Source organism: Dromaius novaehollandiae, chromosome 14 (genome assembly GCF_036370855.1).
Source record: "Dromaius novaehollandiae isolate bDroNov1 chromosome 14, bDroNov1.hap1, whole genome shotgun sequence".
Lineage (NCBI taxonomy): Eukaryota > Metazoa > Chordata > Aves > Casuariiformes > Dromaiidae > Dromaius > Dromaius novaehollandiae.
Window position 1 is genome coordinate 11,546,313 of NC_088111.1, and position 22,941 is coordinate 11,569,253.

The window sequence follows — 22,941 nt, forward strand, 5'->3', positions numbered from 1 at the left end:
ATGAATTTACTTTATTGCTTATGTCTGTAGTCTCAAGCCTTTACAAAGGTTTGCTTATGAGGGGCAATTGAGAGGCCACGTTACAGAACATGAGTGTTTTGTAGCCCAGTAGCTACAGTGGCCAAGAAGAGATAAATCCATCTTCTGTCTCACTTGTTCATACCTCCCCCAAAAATTAACCTGAGGATGAAAGTGTCCCTGGCTTGGGCTGCAGTTATGAAATATATGGGGGGAGGAGAGAGGAGAAGGGGGCAAAATGTGGAAAAAGCATTCTCCGCACGACACTTGCTCTGTTAAGCATCAGCATATGAGCTATGATACAGTTCCAAAACACGGTGGTGGTTTCCTCTCTCCACTGCAAAAGAGGTTGGAGCTATTCACAGCCTCAGCTGAAATACATGCTGCAGCACCTGTGGTACTCCAAGAAACACAGCCTTCGCAGAGGGGCGCAGGCTCAAAAAGCCCGCCGATTCCTGCAGCGTCACTCCAGCCCCAGCCTCACAGGCCTTCAGTAACTGGTGGGCTTATTCAGACAAGCTCTTATCCCGCACGAGCTCTCCGCATCTCGTTGCTCTTCTAAGAGGACAGGAGGAATGCTCCCCTACTGACAGGGACAGGAGCAGCCACCCTTGCAGTCCCTTCCCAGCACAACCAGTTGCAGTCCCCATTAGGCAAACACAGTGACATGAAGCAAGGGCAGAGCAGGGTGTCTGGGGCAGATGAGGCTACTTAGAAAGGAACTTTAAGCACAGCAACAGGAAATCCCATCACACTTCCAAGCAACGGAGAGTCTCAGCCTGTCCACAGATTAGTCTTGTATGCTAGAGAGCAGTGTCACACTAGGGCCCCACAGCTGCTGCGTGTTTTGCATTTGAAAACCTCAGGCCCCCAGGTATTGTCACAAAACTCTGTGCTTAGTCATGAGGACTACAAATGACCTAAAGCCTGATTTTTTTCCTTAATGCAGGAGGGGAAATGAGCCTACATCTTTTGCCCCACCCCGTCGATCTGGAGGCAGAAGAATAATTGAGAATGCAACAGACGGATCTGAAGAAGTTGATGCAAGAGATGGAGATTTCAATGGAACAAAAGCCAGTGAATAAACAACACGCTTAAAAATTGCACTGCAGCAAGGGGAGAGAGGATGGTATTTAGCACTGTATAAGTCTACTCTTAGTGTCAAGGTCACATACACCCACTCCTCCTCTGATGATAAAAGCACAACTGCCTTCTCTCCAATGTATAGATTGAAGTACCGCAAAACTTATTTTACCTTGAAATGTATTTGAAAGATTTTTTAAATCCAGAGTAATTCACTTTGAGGATTTTCCACAAAGCAAGCTTTAGTAGCTCAACTTAAATCCCAGTGAACTGCAGTTTACACAGAATTTGTGAGACTGCTACAGGAAAAAAGGCATTAGCCAGCTTTTCTTAAACCTGTCTACCCTTCATTTTGTCTTGAGTATTTGATTAATATATGGGGGTTTTTTCCTGGTTACTACACCCCTGATGCACCATTCACAAGGTGGAAGTGCCTTTTTAATCACTTACTGAAAAATAAAATATCATTTGTTCAAATTAAGTCAACTGTTATGGTTTTATATGCACCATGGATGTGCTTACACACTAATAAAAGGCTATAAAAACCACTCGAGTTTTTTTTTTTTTTTGTGCAGGCATCAGTGGGGTGCAAGAGAGCATGCTGGAAGAGAATGGCAGATGCAGTGGAGCTTCTTTACAACTCAAATACCTTTTACAAAAGGTGAACTGTAGTCACTGGAATGAAAAACTGATTTTTCTTAAGCAATGGATTGTGAAGGAATAAAAAAACATGTACACTCAGCTGAACATAAACACTTTGGACAGGTTTGCCTATCTCACAGACACACAGCGCTCTCTGAGGTATCCTAGGGTGTATCCAAGGGGTGGTAGACATGACACAGGACCTGCAAGAGACCTGCGCTCTTCTGGTGCGGCAGCCAGAAAGCAGACAAGGCCTTAGCAGCCTATGTTTAGGCAGTTTAGCCCACCCTTGAAATCTGTATCTGTAGGCATAGCTCCAAACTCAAGCCTCTAAGGCAGGGTGGAAACAATTAGAAACAACAACCCACGCTGAATCCAGTGATCCAAGCCAAGCTATTCTGTATTAAGGGATCAGTACATTGATACTTCTACTTTTGGAGCACTCCACCAGGACTGCAGTCCATCCCCAGGAATTATCAAGACCTACCAAGATTCTGGCAGCTCTGGTACTTCCAGACAGCAGCTGGCTTTGTGGTCACACAGGGGCAGCAGAGAACCATATGCAGCAAAGCCAGCTGTGGCGCTACTGTGAATTGAGTAGCTTACTAAAGCTACTCAAGTAGCTGTAGTGAGTGCTTACTAAATGTCTTAGATTGTAAGGCAGGTGAACTTTAAGCAGAGCAACTACAGGGAGAGTAAACCATACTGAAGCATCCACCTTGACAGCTAATGTGATCACCTGCTAAATCTAAACACTGTCTCCAAAGGCAATGAACTTCAACTTCAGATTAGACACCACTTAGCCAGCAGAGTCAGAGCACAAGGAATTCTGTCTGCTCATAAAAGAGCAAAGGAAGAGTTTAAATAAGAATCCATTTAGAGCCGTTAAGTTGACAGTCTGCAGAGGAGGGGCATTAGGAGTTATCAGAAGAGCAAACTTAGTTGAGTTCATTGCTTGATCAGCCACACAGCCCAGCTCTGTAAACATGCTCAAGAGCTGGCTGTTAAGCACACAGCTGGTGAGCCTGCACACATGGAAATGAGATCGAGGAAGTCAGACTTCAGACAGAATGGTCTTAAACACCAATGCTTGAAGCAGGACCAGCTGAACATGCAGCCCTTCCAAGAGGATCTCATCTGAAAAATTCACATGCACATACACAGCAGTAGAGATTGGTCCAATGGTTATAGTAGTGCCCCAGCACTTGAGAAACTCAGGCTCCAGTCCCAGTTCTGCAAAGCTTGTGACAGACTAAGGAATCTGAGAGCTTCTTTAATAAAACCAATGTGGAAAACACCTCTCTACAATAGCGGCCTAGCCAAAGCTCCTCAATCACAGAAGGGCTGAGGTTGGAAGGGACCTCTGGAGATCATCTAGTCCAATCCCCCTGCTCAAGCAGGGTCACCTAGAGCACATTTTCAAGGATTGTGTCCTGACAGCTTTTGAATATCTCCAAGGAAGGAGATTCCACAACCTCTCTGGGTAACCTGTTCCAGTGCTGTTACCCTCAGAGTAAAGGTTTTTCTCATGCTTAGATGGAACTTCTTGTGTTTCAGTGTGTGCCTGTTGTCTCTCGTCCTATCACTGGGCACCACTGAAAAGAGTCCAGCTCCATCCTCTCTACACCCTCCCTTCAGATACTTATACGCAGTAAGATGCCCCCTTAGCCTTGTCTTCTCCAGGCTGAAGAGTCCCAGCTCTCCCAGCCTTTCCTCACGAGAGAGATGCTCCAGTCCCTTAATCATCTTAGGAGCCCTAACGTAGCCGTTAGTAGTCTTCTCCCAAAAGATGTCCTGCTAGAGAAGTGACTATTCTGGACTAAATTATTTTGAAAATTCTCAATGGCATATCAGCCCACAGGCTGTCTGGATATATCTGTAGTCACACTAATAACATATTTCCAATATAGTAATAGCATATCTATAGTATATCTACATATAATATCTGTAGTAGTCACTTTAAACTGAAAACTGGGGCTCTAGCATGACTCCAATTCTCTACCTTATCTCAGTGCTGACTCTCAATCTTGCTGCAAGCCAGCTTTCACACCAAGCAGGCAAATTCTGGCAATATCATAAGGAAAATGCAACTCGTGCTGAGCCATCCCTCCAGGCTACACACTGCACTGAATTGTAGTCCATGTGTAAGCACGAATGACACAGCAGCCCGTGCACTTCAGTTCCTCACGGATAAGAAAAGTGTCAATTCCCTATGTGAGAGGAGAGAACAAAGTCATGTTAAAACAGATTACAGCATCCTGAGCCAGAATTCAATATTTTAAGAAAGCATAATGCCAACATTAGGCAGTACATAAATCCCAGGGGCATCTTTAGCTATGGCATCATTTACATTCCTCAGGGTAGGAAACCATTAGACAAGAAAGAGATGTAGAAAGAGCTTTCCATGTTGATTCAGCAAGCGAGGTCTCTTCAGGCTTCATTGATCAGAAACAGCTGAGATACTGGTGACAAACATCTGTGCACAAATCGTAATGACAACTTGCAAAAAAAAAAATCAAAATGAACCAACAACTAGCATTCAAAATAAGCTTTATTCTGCTTCCCAGGTAAGCCAACTTTGTAGATGGCATGAAGAATGGGAATGATCTGTGGTTATTTCCTATTCCAGAGAAACAGATGCATCAGTGACTGTTTTCATAGCATTTTCTTAAAAAACAAAACAAAACATTTATGCGTTCTTTTGTTGTGTAAACTCCCACCCCGAAACAAAAAGATGTTTGGCCATGATTATTGCAAGTACCAGCTTCTGTAATATATATTAATACTGTGAGTGAACCCACTCTATTTAAAGAAGAAAAAAAAAAATAAACAAAATGCAGTACTGTCTGGTAGGGAAGAACTCTAATTTAAAAATAACTCAGTATTCTGATACCCTTGGTCAGCAGAAAGGACTTTTCAGGTTAAAAAGCCTCTAAATGAGGAACAGCCAAAAGTATATATTCACATGGAAAAAAAAAAACAACAAAAATAAAACTAAAAAGCCTCTCAAATAACCAAGGCACATTAAGAAAGGGAGGTTTGGAAAGCAATATAACCCATCTATTAAAATGTTAGAACCAGCAAGTTAATCAGGTCTCTTGCTTCCTACAACAGCCAGGCTTTATATGCCATGAAAATGGGATGTCTGTACGCTAAGCCAGTGCAAAGTCTCCGACTTTGCTGTATTCCTGGGATCTCCCAAGTACTCCAAGCATTAGACATTCCTCACCTTTAACTGTGACCTATTCTTAATGGCAAATCATTGCTTACCAAACCATCTTATCGCTACAGAGGCAGGAATTTGTGTTGCAGGATTTTGACAACAAACATCCTGCAAAGAGCTGAGCAGCTTCCCTACAGAAATACCTCAGGCTCCATCAAATAAAACTAAAATAAAATAAAATAAAACAAAACAAAAAAACAAACCACACTCACTCCTCTAATCTGGGTGACTGAGACATACAACACCCAAGCCAGAAAGTCAGCACAACTAGAATTCAAGGTATAACACCATGGTGCTATACTAAAACAAAATGAAAAAGCCTGAGGAGCTGCACAGGGAATACTGCCTCTGCCACAGGACACCGGCTTTGACAGTGGACTTTCAAGGAGCTATTTACAGCTATTGACATAGGAAGTGATTTAAAGTATTGTGCTGGCAGGCAGCACTGCTTCATCACGCCAGTCACACAGCTCAGCTGAGAGGCCACACTAGGCAAGACCACAGGAGACCACCGCCAATTGCAGCTTCTTGTTCAGTTCTCACCTACCCTTACGCTGATGCCTGGTTGCTCATTAGTATTCTCTTTAAAACTAAAGCTTGAAATATATATGTTTATATATATATTCTTTTCCTTTTCCAAAGGCAGCCGGTCTTTTCAGAGCAGCATCTTGACAACACCTTGTGAGGGATGGCCCATTGACCCAGGAATATTTGAAGGCCGTGTTCCAAACTCTAGGCGTTTCACTAACCTGCAAATACAAAACAAAGCAGTTAGTGCATTTGCTGTTCAGTTTTACCATCTTTATCAGAGTAACCGGTCAATTCCAAAGAACACCACTCCGCATGAGAAATCAGACAGAAGAATACCACTTTGAACACTAACTGAGCCTGTTACTTAACTGGGTTGAGTTTCCACTGTAAAACAGAGCTCCATTTCTGTCTGAGTAGTGAGAAGTGTATTTTTCACAGGTGTTGGAATTTCAGTTCTAGCATTACAGCAGTAGAAGTGCTAATCAGCTGTAGGAATACGCAAATGCATGGCCCTAGAGGCTTTCATGTACGAGCTTTCACGAGGTTCCTCCCCAGGCTGGAGCACTCCTTCCACAAGACAACTCAGGACGCTGAGGTAACAGGACAAACCAGTATCACAGGAGCAAGCGTCGGGCTAAATAACTGAATCTGGAATGAACTCTATTACAGGTGCTTAATTTACAGAGAATCTAAAGAATGTGCAGTACAGGACTGCCATATTTAAGCAGCTACTGAACTGCGGCTTGTAATATCTTTCCTGGTATTTCTTTGCTTGTTAAAAGATAAACAATTCAAGTGTCCAGACAAACTTCTAAGTTGAATCAGATAAAACGCTTTCCCAGAGAGCAGATGACCAAAGAAGTTAACAACTGTAAGACATTTGGATTGGACTGATTCCATTATTTGCTTTCTTCAGTTCTCCCATAAACAGAAATCTAAACTGTGATAAAGGAAGTCCCCACATGCCATAATGTTCCTGAGACATCACTTGCACAAGAACAGAAAGCATGAAACAAACTGAGCCAAAAACTGGCTCAGTGGCCCTTTCCTCCATGTAAACACTGGCTTTATAATAAAATAAATTACACTTGCTTTGAATTTGCATTTTTCAAAACTTGCTCCCAGCTCATCTTTGAATTTTACTAGCTAGCGATTCCAAATTTTAAACTGATATGAAGCATTCAAATCAGAACGCTGAATAACTAAATTTCAGACCTGTTGAAAACAAAGCTTTACTAAAACTAAGATTTAATACTAAAGAGAACAGTACCAGGCACAGAGTTCTCAGTAAGAAGCAACAGCAGATCAGCACTAACCCTGTATCACACAGAGGCTGGTGAGGACTCAGGCGTGTTTCAAGGACATCTCTGTTCATGTACATGGACACTGTGGTTCTGCTTGGGGACTGGTCATACACAAAGTTTCTGCAAGATGCAAGTTTGGACTCCAAAGCCTAAAGTGAACACAGATGATGCAAGTGTCAGACAGTATCCTTCTCCCTCCCAAGACACCAAAATGACATCTACAACACTGTTTTTTGTTAGACAAAGTGTCTAGTAGAGGAACCTTGCTGACTCCTAACCCCAATACCTCACACATTCTGAATTTTTGAGGAGATGAAGCCAGTCATCTCAGGTGTCCCATTGAAGCTGAATCTGTTCCTGTAGGGGATGTTAAGGAGTTCATGCTGGTGTTCATCAGGAACAACACAAATGCCTCAGCTTCCTCAAGGAGATTTTGACACCTTTCTTACAGGCATCCCTTTCTAGATAACTGAATGTTCATTTGAACTCTCTGCTTCCCTGGCCAGACACGCATTAGGTTGTAAGTACTAGGTAGTGCCTGAGGCAACTGAGCCACAGATACCCTATTCTCCACTGTTGCTGGCTTATCTTTCAGCTGTATCGGTTCTGCAGTTCAGACCAAAGAGTCATACAAATGCTTGGGCCAAAAAAAGCACTGGGGCATGGGGGAGAGGACAGAAGGAAAACATCGATAATTTTTTCAGCGGCACCGCTGCCTTAAGTGTCAAGCTACTGCCTAACATGGCATTAGGCCCTGCTCAAAACGCTACTGGGCAGACTCCATCAGAACCCTCCTGGGCAGCAGGCAACAGCCTGCTTTCTTCCCTGCGCCTCACAGGAGAACATCAATGCCCTCCATGGGAGCAGGTCCCCTCCTCATTTATTCTCACCAGTTTGTTCTTCCTTTACATGCTCTTTCAGGGACTTGGAGAGGGAGAAAGGCCAGGACTCTGCACGGAATTAAGATCTCAAAAGAGCTTGGTCCCATCTTTATTTGGGGGTGGTCAGAAACATACAAAGTCCAGGCCAAATTTCAAGGTTTGCTTGGCCAGCATAGGGGCTGAGCTATTCTCTCCAGTCTCCCCTGAGCAACAGTGCAGAGTGTCGGCTCTGGCTGCTGTCTCAGACAGCTCTACCTTTCCCAGGGCATGGGCTAACAGCTAATCACTCACCCCTACTTTCCGCAGCAAGTCTCCCACGATGTTAAGTGCAGATATTCTGGCAGCAGGTGTGAGAGGGGTTGCACTGTAACTGTCCTCAAAACCTGCAGGGCAAGTTAAAGAGTGACACATTACCCACTGTGAAAAAAGCTTTCACACTGGAGGTCAGAAGAAAGCCTGACATACATAGCGGAGGAAACATCACCATCTTCACCTTTTTCCATCTGACCTTCAGATCTTCCACGTCCATTAAGAGTATGAAGCTCTGCCTCACTGATACAGGTCAAGTTACACTGTCCTAAGCTAAAGTCTCCAGATACGCTGTAGCTTAGATTTCTAGTGATGTGTGCTAGCAGCCCACCCTGCTTCTCTACTGCTGCAGTGAGACAACAGAGATGTGTTCTCAGAAAAGACCTTCAGAGCTCATTTTTCTAGAATTTCTGAATCCTCTCTCTTTTACAGAAGCTTGAATAAGTGAAACATAATTTTAGGTTGAGAGTACCTAAGCCCACAGTCAGACTTCGTTAGTAATCAGAGCTGTAATATCCAATCATCAGTGTATGACAGTACAAGAAACTCCCCGCATTTACTCTCCCCGTACATATGGGCACAGTTACTCAGTCTTTCTAGAGTCAAATTTCTGGCTTTAAGGTAAGGAGAAGATGGAGAGCTAGTGCTGGAGGTGTAGAATAATTAGGTAATCCCTGCTCATAAAAAGATAAGTAACTGATACTATTGGCATGAAAGCAGAGATAAAGTAACTTAGTACAGACAGCTAAAATGACCTATCCTGCTGTTTCAGAGTTTAAAAAAAAGTCTCCCTCAAAGACTACCTACTCCACTGAGAAGCCAATTCATAACAGAAGTGTGGCATCAAAGATCATACTGAAGTTTTTAGAATTCTTCTCCTAAATTAGCCCAATGTCTCCATGACAGTTGTGAAGTGATAGTAAAATCCCAACAGTTCATCTTGTCCCTCACAATAATTATTACTAGACAGTTCACATCAGTGGAAATTAATGGCCTACAAATAAACACCCAAAATAACAGCTGGTAAATACTGAGACCATGGTGACTGAAACACCCATCTCAGTGCCCTTTTTCTCACCCTTCTTGCAGCAAGAAAATGTGGTAAAAACAAGTGTATCAAATATTATTTCTGTGCTGGTCCCTGTCAGTCACCTCTCCTAAATGTCCCAGGGGTGGATATGTTCATGTTGGGTGCCCGGTGTACCGAAGGGGTTGAAGGCACAGATAAGGATGCTTGCACTGCCATGTCTGTTCTTTCTGTTTCCACAGTGGGTCGCATTGGTGTTTTGGGTTTCTCCTGTTTCTGCTGCACCGCAAGCTCTTGTCGTAGATCTGTGAGAGAAGCAACACAAACAAAGCCTTTGGAACATGCAAACACCAAGATAAATGCAGGTGAAAAAGTTTGTTTTACTGAAAAGTTTACTTCATCTCCACAAGGGGAATAAAGTCATTTCTCTCTCTAAAGTTTACTCCAGGCATATGCTCAAAACCTGGATGATCACTAAAGGCTTTGCTGGGACTTTGGCTCAAGATGTTTTTGTAGTATTAGTTCAGTTACTATTATCTGGCCATAAGCTTTGTATCCTTTCAAAAGGTTTCCTTTAGGCAGAGAATTACCTTCCTGCCAAATGTTAAAGAACGTGCAGAGGCATATCAGGACAGAGGCTTTGCAAAGCAGCACACATTGCTCACGTCCCAGTTCCCTGCCAGGTTGACACCCAGACAATTCTATCTTTTGCACCCTTTTCCCTTCCATGCTGGTTTCCACATCAAGAAAACGTGAGCTGAGACCAGGAGGAAGCTGTGCCATTATCTAGCCAAGGGATGGAGAACTTGTGTCCCAAACCTGACTGTAGCTTAGGGAAACTACCCGAGGGCACAGAGCCTGAGCAGAGCTGAAAATAGGTTTTTACAGCTCCAGAGCTACACGGCTCTCTTCTTCTCACCCAGTCTTACCAACAGGTATCGGGAAGCTAGCGTGTGAAGCTATTCAGAGACAACTGAAAATCAGTCACAGTCCTCCCATTTCATTGCCCCATTAGTGTCTCATTGACTTCATTTCTCACAGGCCAGGAAACAGAGGTTAATGGTTATTAACATTGTTCTTGACAGGTTACAAGAAGCCAGACCAGCACATGCACCAGCTTGGCTGGCTCTTCTTGACCCCTTAAGGCCCTGAGGCACCGTCACAGATCGGAAAGCTGGCAGACTTTTACTCCTGTGAGCTGTTCTGGAATGAGGTCAGAAGTTCAGGAAGTGGGATGGACAGTCCTGAAGTTTCCTCATTTGCTTCCACATTTCAGATGGTAGGTTTAGAAGAGGAAAACTTAAGACAAGCTCCAAAATGCATTGGGAGGACTGGACAGCTACAAGTTGGAAGGGGAGAAAGTGAGAGATATGAGTAATCCATTATCTAACCTCTAGCTTCATCTTTCAGGCGCTGCACAGACTCCAGAAGATTCTCTTTCTCATCCAGTTCACTCTCCAGAAAAGCATTTCTTTCAATAGCCTGGTTTAAACGCTGTTCAAAATCCTCCAAAGACATTATAGTGGCTCTGAAAGAGAGCGTACAAGATGTCACTGTCAGATCCTTTAAGCACATATAAGAGCCGCCTGTCCCACAAGAGAAAGCAGGATACATTTTTTATTTTCACTTGTAAGATATGAAAGGGGAGTAGAGGTGCTGGGGGGAGTGTCACATTTCCCATCTGCCACAAACATCATCATCAAAATCATCACCTCGAGTGGTTAGTTCAGAACGGCAGTGCTAACGAGCACCACACCACAAACAGCGCATGGCCACCCCACTCACAAGAAAGGACAGAGCTGGAAAAAGAAAACACACAAGACAGGTCACCTTTTTGCTCTTTCCAAGTCATCATTGGCTTGCTCAAGTTCTCGAATATACTTCTGAAGTTGATCTTTAATAGCTTTTGTCTGTGCCAGGTCATCTTCCAGTGCGGAGATTTGCCTGTAGCCTTCTGAATGTTGCATTTCAATCTTTTCCTAACCAAAGGCAAATCAAACAACATATCAGGGACTTAGCAATGCACATTCTCTCCTTTCTTTGGCATTGACTCAGCCCCCTTAAAGAGAGACAGGGATCCTGTAAGAATTTTTAACATTTTACTATTTATAAGGTGATGTTTCTCAACAAAGCCAATTGTTCCCGTATTTCTGGACTGCCAGCAGGCAAGATCTCTTCTGTCACTCCTTATCATTAGATGGTGCTAGGGAGCAATTCCCAACCTCCACAGCACAGGGCTGTTCCCTGCTCTCTCAGACAGTTCTCCCTCGTGCTCCTCCATCTCTCCCCGACTTGCAAAGCCGCAAGAAACATCTGCTGCATGCAGAGAGCCTTCAGCCTTTCTCCTAAGGGAAGGACTTAAACACATGGTTGTTCACACGTGCAGTTCCTCACTCAAAGGCAAAATGAAGAAGAGAGCATGTCCAGGTCCTACCCAGCACAAGTAGGTGGCCAAGCATGCTTGGAGCTAGAGCGCCCACATCACCATGCAATCTGTGTGGAAAGGAAAAAAAAAATGGAGGCAACTGGACGGGCAAATCCTACCCTGCTGCCGTAAGGTGCAGGTGACACTCACAGTGCAAGGGCCCAACAACCAGCATCCCATTTTACAAAAAACACCCAGCAGTGCCACAGAGAATTTACAGGACTCACCAGGTAAGTAGCTGGCTAGAATGGGATCGCCTGCCAAAGGCTGTAAGCCTGCCACCTCCCCCTTGATCCACTTTTGTAACAGGAAGAACATCCACTGATTTCCTGAGGCAAAGTGAATTTGTGTGCATCCCTGAGCAAGATCCAGTGCAATTTCTGAGCCCCAAGGACTCTAGCAATGCACAAAACAGGATGTGAACGAAGCCACTTATTTTCAACTACCAGACAAAGTCAAGTAGTACTTAGGAGCCCAAATGACAAGAAAAAAAAAATACATATATATATGTTTTTTTTCTATATATATATAGAGAGAGAGAGAGAGAGAGAGAGAGAGAGAGAGAGAGAGAGAGAGAGAGAGAGAGAGAGCACGCGCGCACGCGAGAGAGAGAGAGAGAGAGAGAGAGAGAGAGCGAGCGCGCGCGCGCGCGCTGAGCATGCCGTCAGAGCCTGTTACATACTCCTGTGGAGCCTGCAAAATGTTTCACTGCCCTGTGGTTTTATTAGCCCAAAGCAGCTTCAGAGCTCTAGATCCTAAAACATTTCAGGTGTAATTATGTAACTGATTGGGACATTATCTTAAAGCAACCTGTCTCCCTCTAGGGCATGTACACAAAGGTACATTTGGGACAGGCTCTAGAGGAAGGAAGGCTTAGCTTCTCCATTCCACATCACCTCCGTCCTTCTGCCACCTCCACACGCGGTTAGCTCTACATCATGTGAAAAGCCTCACAGCACATCCTCTACTGCGACACTTTATCCCCACCACCTCGATATCAGATCACTTCAACATGCCAGAGACTTTTTTGGAAGCTCCCAGACTGCTGTATAACAAGCATTCCTGAAGTGCTTCTCAGTCCAGCCTGCAAGTACAATACACTTGAAGTCACTGAAAACAAATCCATGCACAGGAATTTGAAAACCAGGGCGTGTAGTCTAGCATGACTAATAATTTAGAGAGAGCTGTTTTAGCACATGTAATGCAAAGACAAGGAGGAGGGAAAGATACTCACTCTGAATTAAGAAATTCCTACTTGATTACAGGATGGTGACACATTGCCATAATTCCTGCTTTCTGAAGCATGGGTGCATGCTGAATATAAGTGCCCTGAGCTCTAAGAGATGGATTACTTTCAGCTAGCTTTTCAAGACTCACTAAATAAACCCTCCAAATTATTATTTCCATTTAGCTTTAAGTAGTGTGAACTCTGCGGTTTCTGAGGGAGCAAGCACACACAACAGGCTGGTAAGCTCAAAGCAACAAGCTGTGTGGGCCTGGCAAGCTCCAGGAGCGCTGACCTAGACGTAGACACCAGCCTTTGATGGGCTCAGTTAACGCTGCTGCTCAACAGCTTCACGAGTTTAATGTTTTGCTCTTGAATTGATTCAGATAAAAGACCAGAACTGCAAGGTTTGAGTCTTTGTTTTTAGCCAATTGTAATAAACTGTCAGCTGATCTGACCATCAATGGAGTCTCTGTTCCTTCACTGCAGGCTGTTACTGCAGTTTTCAGGCTGCATGAATAACCAATTGTTACAGGGTTTCTTTCAAGAAGACTACGTTTTTATAAAGTTATCTACTGTGAAGAATAATTAACGTTTTACAGTATGTTTACTCTCTACTTCTCAAAGTTTTATGTTGATTCCTATTTCATTCCCAATTGTTGCAGTAAAATTGTTCATAGTCCACTCCTCCCATTTCAACTCTTCTTGAGAGAGAAAACAGTCCCCCCCCCCCTCCCTAAAATGGCAAGTAAAAGGACTGCACATTTTATTTTTGTTGAACTATTATGCCTTCTCCCCAAACCCATCGGCTTCCATGGGTATACGTGGCTACACGGAACAGAGTAGACAACTACTCCACACAACATGCAAAACATTAATACTGCAAAAGCATTGACACGACAAGAATAAAGATCAGCCGAAAGTAACAAATACAATGAAGCAAGGTGCAGAGTTGTTGCTATCAACATGAAAAATAAATAAATCACTAAGGTGGGGGGCAAGGGGAAGGGGGGGCAACAGGACATCTGTCTGGAACTGAAGAGTAATTCCTTAGGACAGTAATCTGAGCAACAGTCATCAAATATAACTCTTTAGACAAAAAAAATTGTAAATGTGGGTTAATCACTAATACATACATCTTCACTCCCATTAGCTCACTATTGCATCCAATTGAGTAGAAGAGCAATTCAATTCATTTCTGCTTCCACGGATACCAACCTCGCCCTGCAAAGCACATGGTAGTGTTTCTTGGGTCACTACATCTCACTTACGAGTGAAATGCCAACAGGACTAGACTTTTTAAAAGGCCCATTAACTTCAGTGACAATTTTTCTTCAAGTTTAAGGAAACCTTACAGTATTTCGTAAGCCTGTCAGCTAGTTCAGGGGAGAACACTACCCAGTAGCAGCATCTTCAATGAGACTGAAATGAGGCAGGGTCATTTCTCTCCACACTCTAGATAGCTTTATTACTACTTCTTAAGTCTCTGTGCTAAGAAGTTCCATCTCAGTAAGCTCATATCCCCTATGTTTTATAATTATAAAAATTAATGCTTTTCAGGTGGTTATTTCACAGAAGGCAAACCAAGTGTGAGGAGGTTAAATTTTTCCCCACACACAAACAGATCCAGTGACTAGACCAGGAATTAATGGGTTTCATGGCTCTCAGCTCCATGTGTTACCTACTGGATGCTGCTTCCTAGCTTTTCTAGACTAAATCAGATAACAATTACACACAACTATGTAAAAAGGTTTTAAAACAACTTAATTTTTTTTGTGTAATGCAACAACACAGCTGCAATGTTTGTATTTTGATTGTCCACATTATTATCTGGGTCTGCACAATGCAAACAGCAAGAAAGCCATGAACAAAAGCACTAAACAGATGGAAGAAGGAACACAGCAGCAGTGCTGGTAGGTTTGTATTTAGTTTCCACTCTACTGCCAACAATTTTCTCCTGTCTCAAATCCATCTTGAAATGTAGCCACATCCTGCAAACAGGGGTTCAGTAACATTAACTGAGGTATTTATCACTCTCACAGTGGACAACAGATAGACATTTCTTTATTTTTCATGACTTCTCAGTTTCCTGTTGAATTTCTTTGAAGCTTCCTGTCCACAAGGCAAGTTCAATCTGCACAGTCTCACTCATCTTCATGCTTAGGATGCGGACACTGTATGCATCATCCATTCTTACCTTAACTGACTCCAGTTCCATTTGCAGACGATTGTTTTCTGACAGAAGGTCTCTGTTTCTGGACTCTGTTTGTTGCAGCTGAGCCTCCAGTTCAGCTTCATACTCTCGACTCCCTTCCTGGAACTCGCGCAGTTCCTCCTGCGTATTCTCAGCACTAAAGAGCAATTCCAGCAACAGGACTTACCACAGTGAACCAAGACAACCTCTCTTGTATACTTGGGGGGGGGGGGGGGGGGGGGCAGAAATCTATCTATATGTACTGCTCTCTAACATAGAGGACTCTCTGCCCCCCTCTCTCTCAACACACACATTCAAAAGGAAAAGAGGACTGTCTCCAAATGCTTCCCCTTAAGCACAGAAAGCCACCCCATAACAAACTGTTAAAAAAAACAACCTCTCCCCCACCTACTCCCCCACAAAATCCCCAAGGTCTGTCTTCATGCTAAGTGTTCAAGACATATGGAACCTCTTAAGCCTGTACACAGTCTACCCTCAATCTGCATATTTAACCTAATATTTAATTATCCATTGTGAAATATGAATAAAGACATTTTCTATTAGCAATAAAAAGAGGGGGAAGAAGGGAAAAAGAAGGAAAGGAAAGCCTATTCTTATATTCTAATCAAATAATTCTAATAAAAAAAATCCTACAACAATCTGAACGAGCAGCACTGAAGGATCTGAACACCTGGTCTAAGAAAGGATCCACCAATATCAGCATCAGACAAGTTTGGAATTTTTCAGGCTCTACTGCATTTAGAGTGACGTACTGAGCTAAAAGGAAGAGCAAAGCATGCTCTGTCTTAGCCAGGGCTCTTTGCCCATCTAGGTGCTGCCAAACCCTCCTTGATCCACATGGATGTGTAAAGGGTGAACAGCAGCATCTCTCTTTTTGTGATGGCCTGGGTTATCCACCCCCAGCAAGGTTCTGCAGCGTGTTCTATTTACCCAGGCCACCCACAGACTGCAGTCAGAAGTTCAGCATGCACAGTCCTACTCAAAGCAGAGCAGGGATCAAAAGCAGCAGTGCCACAGCAGCAAGAGTCACTGCTCAAATGAGTACAAAGGACTCTGGGCTAGCATAGTTTATGCAGAAGTCTGTGCCACTTCATTGCTATTGCCACCACTCAAGAAAGCTGAGCTATCTTGAATTTCTCTCCCCATGCGCTGCTATGTCTTTGCACGCAGCCTGTACACATCCTATTGAACAACTTAAAGGAATGAAGTCATTGCCTTACCACTGCTTATACTTCATAGCCAGCTCCTTCCAGTATCTAGATTCCTCTTCCACTGAGCTGAAGTGATGTCCTTCTGAGTCTTCCATGGCGAGCCCCCAGCTGAAGTTAGAACCGTTTCATTTTTCCCCCCTGGAAAATTAAAGGATCAAATGTAAGAGCTAACGTTCTGCAGCAAACCACCTCAGTGCTTTTTTTCCTGCAGGGTGGTGCACCTCTACTTGCAGGAAGTCACTGGATGCCTGCAGACCAAATTAAAGACCAGCCTTGCCAAGGCCCTGTCAGACATGCCAAGAAAAGTGAAGTAGTAGTAGTATCTTCCAGCAGTATCTACCAGCAGCATCTTCCCCACCTTCTGAGCACACAGCATAGAACACCAAACCTCAAGCATTAGCCACAGCTGTGCAGATGCATGCAGAACACAGCTGGCAAAAGATATCTCAGAAAGAGACACCTTCAGCTCCAAAGTCAGTGCAATTATTTTTGATTTCAACAGCCCTAAAGATGCTTACCCTGAAATTAAAGAGAAACTTCAGAGAGACATGAAAGAAGTAGTCGAGAAACTGATTTCCCACATTAACATTTCCAAGAGCACCTAAGCTATTTATGGACATAACTGCTGGACCCATGTGAAAAATGTCTCCCAAAGCCAAGGCAAATAAAACTACCTGACTTTAAACCTGAAATATCACAATCTGTATATGGCTGAGAGCTACAAGACATCTGCATACTTCAGAGAGCCATGGGAGAAAGGAGCTCCAGAAGTTCCTAGGGAAGAGGAGATAACACATCCACAGAGGTTTTACTCCTCCGTTGTGGGATATCACCTGGTTGGACTACCTATGTAGACAGGCACCAGCAACTCAGTGAGCAGTTATGGCTTTTTAGCTATCCCTGTGCCAGCATAAACCCAGTCAGAGCATACAATCCCAGATGGGAATGACACATGAAAGAGAGCCACATGGAAATCAAGAGCCTTAAGTTGGTCACTCCGACTTGAAGACTTAAGTATCTAGACATTACAATTAAACAAACGCCCTCTGATGGGCTTGATGCACTCTAACAAACATGTCACTAGCAAATATCATTTTATATGAGTTAGTCTTGACAATGGAGAAATACCAGACTTAATGCTCTGGATAATCTGCCCTGTGCAACCCTGGGCGAAGCAACAATTCCACACAGACATTATCAATTTAATAGAAACCTCAACAGATCAAGTGCAGTAAATAAAGGTGGAGTCAAATACCTCATTACAGTGGCAGTTGTCAGAAGCCTAAGTTACGAGACTCTAAGGGTTGAGGAAACACAGTCCAACTATCAAGTCTCAGCTCTAGATCTACAAAAACGAAGCAAACTGAGCAATGCAGTCTCCAGAGGTAATCCTAAAAGGGTAAAGAGAAAACACTGTCAAAGCCCTTGGAGATCCTTTAGATACCAGTCCTGCCTTCTACTTCTCTTATTTTGAATATTCATGAAATGCTGGAGTAGACCTTCTGAGCAGTATGTCCTAGCTAAAGAAAATGTACATCCATACACACTACACTCAATGAACAAAAATTCTTCATAACCTGCGTTCACACTTTCCTCTCCTGAAAACCTCCCGGTTTAAACAGGATTAACAGCCATCTATCCTATCTGGCAACTCTCCTGAGGCAAACAGAAGAAATTCTTACCTCTACTGAGAACAACGGTATCAGGTAACCCAAAGAGCTCTGGGAATCTAAAGTCCAATCCTGAAAGATCCAAGCAGTGCTGCAAAGCACAAGTGATTTTTCACAGCCTAGGCGACTTTCAGGATGTAAACCAGCAAAGAGCAAGTGGCTGTCACAGCTAAGTGGGCTGCAACTACACATCTATAGGACTGTGTCCAGTCTCCTTGAGGCACAGTATCAGTTACACGCTTATGAAAATTATACTCTCATTAAATGGGGAGCTGGAAGGGTAAAGGAAAAGTCATTACATTTTAGATTTATAATTCAGTTTCTTGACACAAAACATTGATTAGACAAAGCTACATCTCTTCTCTCACAGCCGATAAAACCACCACATTTGACATTGATATGCTTCCAGCAAGAAGTCTCAAGGCTGCTGCTGTCTGTATATATTTTCAGAAACACATACTGGGAAAAAAGAGGGGGGAAAGGGGAGCAAGTAAGAAACACGGATTTTCCAAACAGTACTCTTGTCAATTAAATGCAAAAAGCAAGACCAAGCACAATTGACATTACTGACATAAGAGTGTTTACTACACAGCTACTCCATTATTTTTAAGCAAACTGAAAGTGCCTTTGATGTTAATAGACACATCTTATACTTAAGGCCCTGTGAACACATTCACCAACACATGCAGAACGCTTGTGAGGAAGACAATTTTCTCTCCTTTACAGATGAGGGACAGGGAGGGAGAGCCAGGTGCAAAGAAGTGACGCAGTTGCAATGAGAAACCAAGAAGGACCAACTTCCATTACTGTGGGCAAACCACTCCAGAGAAAAGCAAGCCAGAGCATCCCTTATTTCTCACCACTTGGACAACAGTAAATTTCTGTATTTCTTCAAGAACAGAGATTCCACCCAGGGTATGCCCAGTTGTGTTACACAAATTAAAACAGACTTCGGAAGTCTCCAAAAGGGAATTCTTCTGGCTGATGCAGGCATTATAATAAATCCCATGATATCTTGTTCAGACAATCAACAGACATGATAGAAATGATGAAGAAATACAAGACGTCTTTCTCCTGAAAGTGCTCAAAAATGGTTTGGAATCAAAAGATCTGCAATTCAGAGGTACAACTCCTGTTGACCTCCAAGGCTTGAATATGCTTATAGCTGGGTCTCGCTTGTCCTTTCACACTGCACTTTGAAAGGACTAAAGGGAACCAATAGATCTGCATTCTTTTAAGATTTTAAGGGTTACATCCAAAAGGACATTTGCTAACTGGGCTATAAATTTAAAAGGGGGCCTACAGAATCTGGATAACTTTCAGAGAAGCATAAAGATGCTGTCCCTTTCTGTTACTAAGCATCTTTGTAAACACCAGATTAGGAACCTACCCAGACCCACTCAGGTTGCTATCCACTAAAAGTACACCTATTTCACGGCTACCATTACTAAACAGTACTTACCATTTAAAATTAATTTTTAAACTGTGAATACATGAAAGAATGGCGTCCTATATTTATTTCATAGGAATGACACAACAGGGCAGATGGTTTCACTACTGTTCCTGTACCACAGGCACATGCTTTTTGCCCACAACATGCAAGACAGACCTATTAGGTTCCCTATACACCTGCACTATATTTTACTGCTTTCTACATCAGAAAGGACTAGTGAAATGGAGGGCACACGAGATGTGTGACCCCAGCTTACAAGGATTTTCAAACTAGCCAAAGATGCAAGATGAAAACTGAAAAGAAAAACTTTAAGTTTTGGACAAAGTATTAAAATACATTTTTGACCAAATGTCATAAAATCAAAAACTCAAGTATTTTTTTCTGACATGCCAGTAGAAATGGTAGGGCTTTGATTTTATTTTGTAATTTCTTACTGCATTCAGCACTTGACCTTTAACTAATTTGGAGCTAGCATGCAAAATTACTGGGAAGTAGTTAACAAAAACGATTAGGAACTTTTCATTTAGTAGGACCAGTACAAAATAGGGGCAGAATTGTGAAGGGGGTTTTAGCATTTTTTTTTAATGGCGCTAAATGTGAAATAAAAAAAAAAGAAAGAAAAAGAAAAAGGAAAGAGAGAAAGCCACAGTCTACAGCACATAAACCCTGGCTGAACCTTAATTGTTTTTGCACACACAAAAGCCAGAAGATACATCTGGCCAGAGCTCCTGTGTGCAAGCAGCACAAGTGCTGGTCACAGACATTACAAAATCTCTGCATCATACAGGAAGTGGAAGTGTTCATGGGTGGGGAATGGACTTCTGCAACAAGACAAACACCATCTACATATTTGTTCCAAGATACAATTCCATAGGAGTGACAGCAGAAAAGAATACTTAAGGAAAAAAGTTAAGAAAAGCCACACATATAACACTATTGAAGGAATTTAAACTGAGGAATAGGAATGCTGTAACCAGAGCCAAACTCTGATCAGGGTCTGAGTTCACCAAATTCATAAGGACATCAACTTAGATTCTCTTTTAGCCCTAAAATAAAGGGCAGAAAGCAACCTTTGTATATCAAATACCCTTTCTGTTACAAAGGAACATTTTAACTTGGTGTACAATGTCAGCCTATCTTTATGCCAGGGCCTGACTCAGAGCAATTCCTGTTTTAATAAAACATTACAAAGGAAGATGGGAAAATGACTATAAGAGCAAAATAGCACCATAAAATCCAGTGTGTTAGCCACAGCACAGAGGATGAAGGTCCTACTGGATGCTTTTTCCTAATTGCCCCCCCCAAAAAAATTGCTTTTGAAAAGTAATTTCCCAATTTTATAAAAACGCTATCTTCTTAAAACATTTTCCTTACAAGGGTCTTCCTGTCACATAAGGGTCTATTTTCGTCTGTTTAATCAATACAAAAGAGAACGACCACAAGAGAGAAGGCAAAGGAAGAGGCTATGGGAGGGAGTGCAGGACCACGACCGAATCCCACAGCGAAGGCGGAAGAGAGGTTCTCCCTGCTGGGCTCTTCTCGCCCAAAAAGCCTCATTCCGGGCAAGCGCTCCTCCTCCCAGATACCAGTCCAGCTGCAACATTTGCGAGTAGTAAGTGATCTTTAAGGAACTCCACCACGATTCGTCTCCCGACGTGCCTGACCTTGATGCTTCCAGCTCTAACCCCAAAGGCCAAAAGGCAGCAGCTTTGGGGGCTCCCGACTCCATCCGCAGGACAAACCCGGGCAGGGAACGAAGCCCGCGCGCCTCCCCCCTGCCCCCAGCTGCGACCCTGACAGCGACTCCAGGAAGCGCCCGGCTTGCAGGGAAGGATGCGGGGGAAGCAGCGGGGCCGAGGGGAGGCAGGTCCTCACGGCTGCCCCCCCCCCCCCCACCGCCAACGCGCGGGGAGGAAAGGGGACGGGGAAGGGTCCGCGCCCCACCGCGGCTTCCCCCGCCACGTGGGAAGCGCCCCTGCCGCCCTCGCCGGGGGGTAGGGGGGGCTCTGAGAGCCTCCAAACCGCCAGGGCACCCAGCAAAGCCCCGAGCTCACCGCCTCGCCAGGAAGGGCCGCCCGGCTCCGCGCTGCCCCGCGCCGCTGCCCCCGGCCGCGCCCCGGCCCCTCCGAACCATCACAACCGGCGCTGCCCGCCACCCCATTGGCTGCCGGTCACGTGCCCCCGGGGGGCTCCGCCAATCAGCGCCGCCAGAACGCCGCTCCTGGAACGCTCGGAAACTTTTTGTGTTACTTTCAAACGGGGCCGGGGCGGGGAGCCCCGCCCCCCGCAGCCGCCCCCCGCGCCCCGCCGCCCGCCCGCCCGCCCGGGGCCCGGCACCGCTGCCAGCCGCGCCGGGGACGCTGCAGGGGCGCGAGCGCCTGCCTCGGCCCAGGAAGACGGTCGTGCGACCGTGAGCACTTTCATAACGTTAAAAATACACTTTCCTTCGAAATATCAAAGAGGAAAAGCGTCACCTCTCTTTTTTTTGATTCCAAAGGCAACTCTCTCCTGAAAGAGCAGCGAGTAGGTGATACTATTTACCCTAACTGCAAGATTTTTACCTTAAAGTCCCGTTTTTATTACCAAACAACAAGGTTCTGTGTCTAGTCCAGCTATCAGTGAGCTCACTGCTGAAGGACGAAGCCTCTTAGGAAGCCCTAGGAGACAGCACGCACCCGCGCCTCCCCCGGTGTCACCCCGCCAGGCACACGCCCGCAAGCCGCAAGCGCCGCACTAGGAACAAGCTGGCCACAAACAACGTGACAGAGCAAAGCTCGATGCAGCCAATAAATGATGTGACCTACCTGCACCACTCCGGACCGATGGGAAGAGGACCCGGGTATGCAGGCGCTTTCCAAAGGGCAGAGCCGTGTTCCTACCTGGCAGCGTACACAAACACTTGGTCATCAGGCGTGCCTGGTATTTGTTTCCTGAGCTAAAACAAAAACACAAACTGCAACACATACAGAGATGCTCCAGCCCACAGAGGCATGACCGCGTGTCACTGAGTATCACTCTACACCCTTGCAGCCAGTTTTATAACTGCCGGATGAGAGGCCTGATCCCCGTCTCATTTACTTCGGTGATGCAATACCAGACCCTGAGTCAGGGCCTGCAGCAGAGTCTAATCCTGCAAAGCTTTAACTGTCTAAATTGGGAATGTGCCTCTCCCTAAAGACTTTGTAGAACAAGACTTTGACTGCAATAAAGATGATAGATTCTCTTCAAGCAGAATATTCCATCAAGAGAACTGTATCTATAGCTAGGACAACTTTAAGTGAAAAAACTGAGCAAAATAATTATATTTTGAGGTCAGATGTTCAGCAGAAGTAAATGGGGACAAGCTATTACACAACTCTAAATAGAAAAGTAAGGTATTTTTAAAAATTGGGTCAATAGCAATTTGTAGTTCTGCCATTACGCAAGCATGTTTATCTTATTGGATAAGTTACAAAAAATAAGGCACGCACCATCAGAGTATGTCTCCATAATTCAAAGATTTATATATTGTTTGCAGGTTTGGGACTAAGAATATTTTATTTCAATTCTTTGAATCTTGGGAGGATAGTGTGAGTATGAACTTTAATATTTTTAATATTTCTCACTTTGAAATAACTTTTATAGAGCAAAGTTTACTAGATGTCAGAGGAAGCTGTTTAGCCTCTCACCTGATTCCAAAATAGTATACTACTACTTGAGAAATGACAGAGGCTCAGAGGCACTA

The 22,941-nt window shown here is 44.0% G+C and overlaps 2 protein-coding genes across 8 annotated transcripts in view; one reads left to right on the forward strand and one right to left on the reverse strand.

The window, feature by feature from the left end:
* MYH11 (myosin heavy chain 11) overlaps positions 1-1,649 on the forward strand; it is a 64,348-nt gene extending 62,699 nt beyond the window's left edge. For 2 of the 4 annotated variants that reach the window (XM_064520340.1, XM_026096333.2), the window contains one exon: positions 968-1,649. In XM_064520340.1, coding sequence (XP_064376410.1) covers positions 968-1,103 — 136 coding nt within the window. In that variant the 3' untranslated portion in view covers positions 1,104-1,649. The remainder of the gene's footprint in view (positions 1-967) is intronic. The other 2 variants (XM_064520342.1, XM_064520343.1) reach the window with 1 other exon arrangement.
* Positions 1,650-4,276: 2,627 nt separating this feature from the next.
* Positions 4,277-22,314, reverse strand: NDE1 (nudE neurodevelopment protein 1). Of its 4 annotated transcripts, none has more exons than XM_026096335.2 (10): positions 22,022-22,037; positions 17,350-17,485; positions 16,104-16,232; positions 14,866-15,019; positions 10,849-10,997; positions 10,410-10,546; positions 9,144-9,323; positions 7,974-8,065; positions 6,814-6,950; positions 4,277-5,715 (listed from the first exon to the last, which is right to left on the reverse strand). In XM_026096335.2, exons 3-10 carry the CDS (start codon positions 16,187-16,189, stop codon positions 5,622-5,624), a joined length of 1,029 nt encoding a protein of 342 aa, XP_025952120.1. In that variant the 5' UTR covers positions 16,190-16,232; positions 17,350-17,485; positions 22,022-22,037; the 3' UTR covers positions 4,277-5,621. The 4 variants fall into 4 exon arrangements, with proteins under 4 accessions (XP_025952120.1, XP_025952122.1, XP_025952124.1 ...); XM_026096337.2 differs by lacking the exon at positions 22,022-22,037 and adding an exon at positions 21,272-21,397; XM_026096339.2 differs by lacking the exon at positions 17,350-17,485 and having other exon boundaries at positions 22,022-22,314.
* Positions 22,315-22,941: the final 627 nt, after the last annotated feature.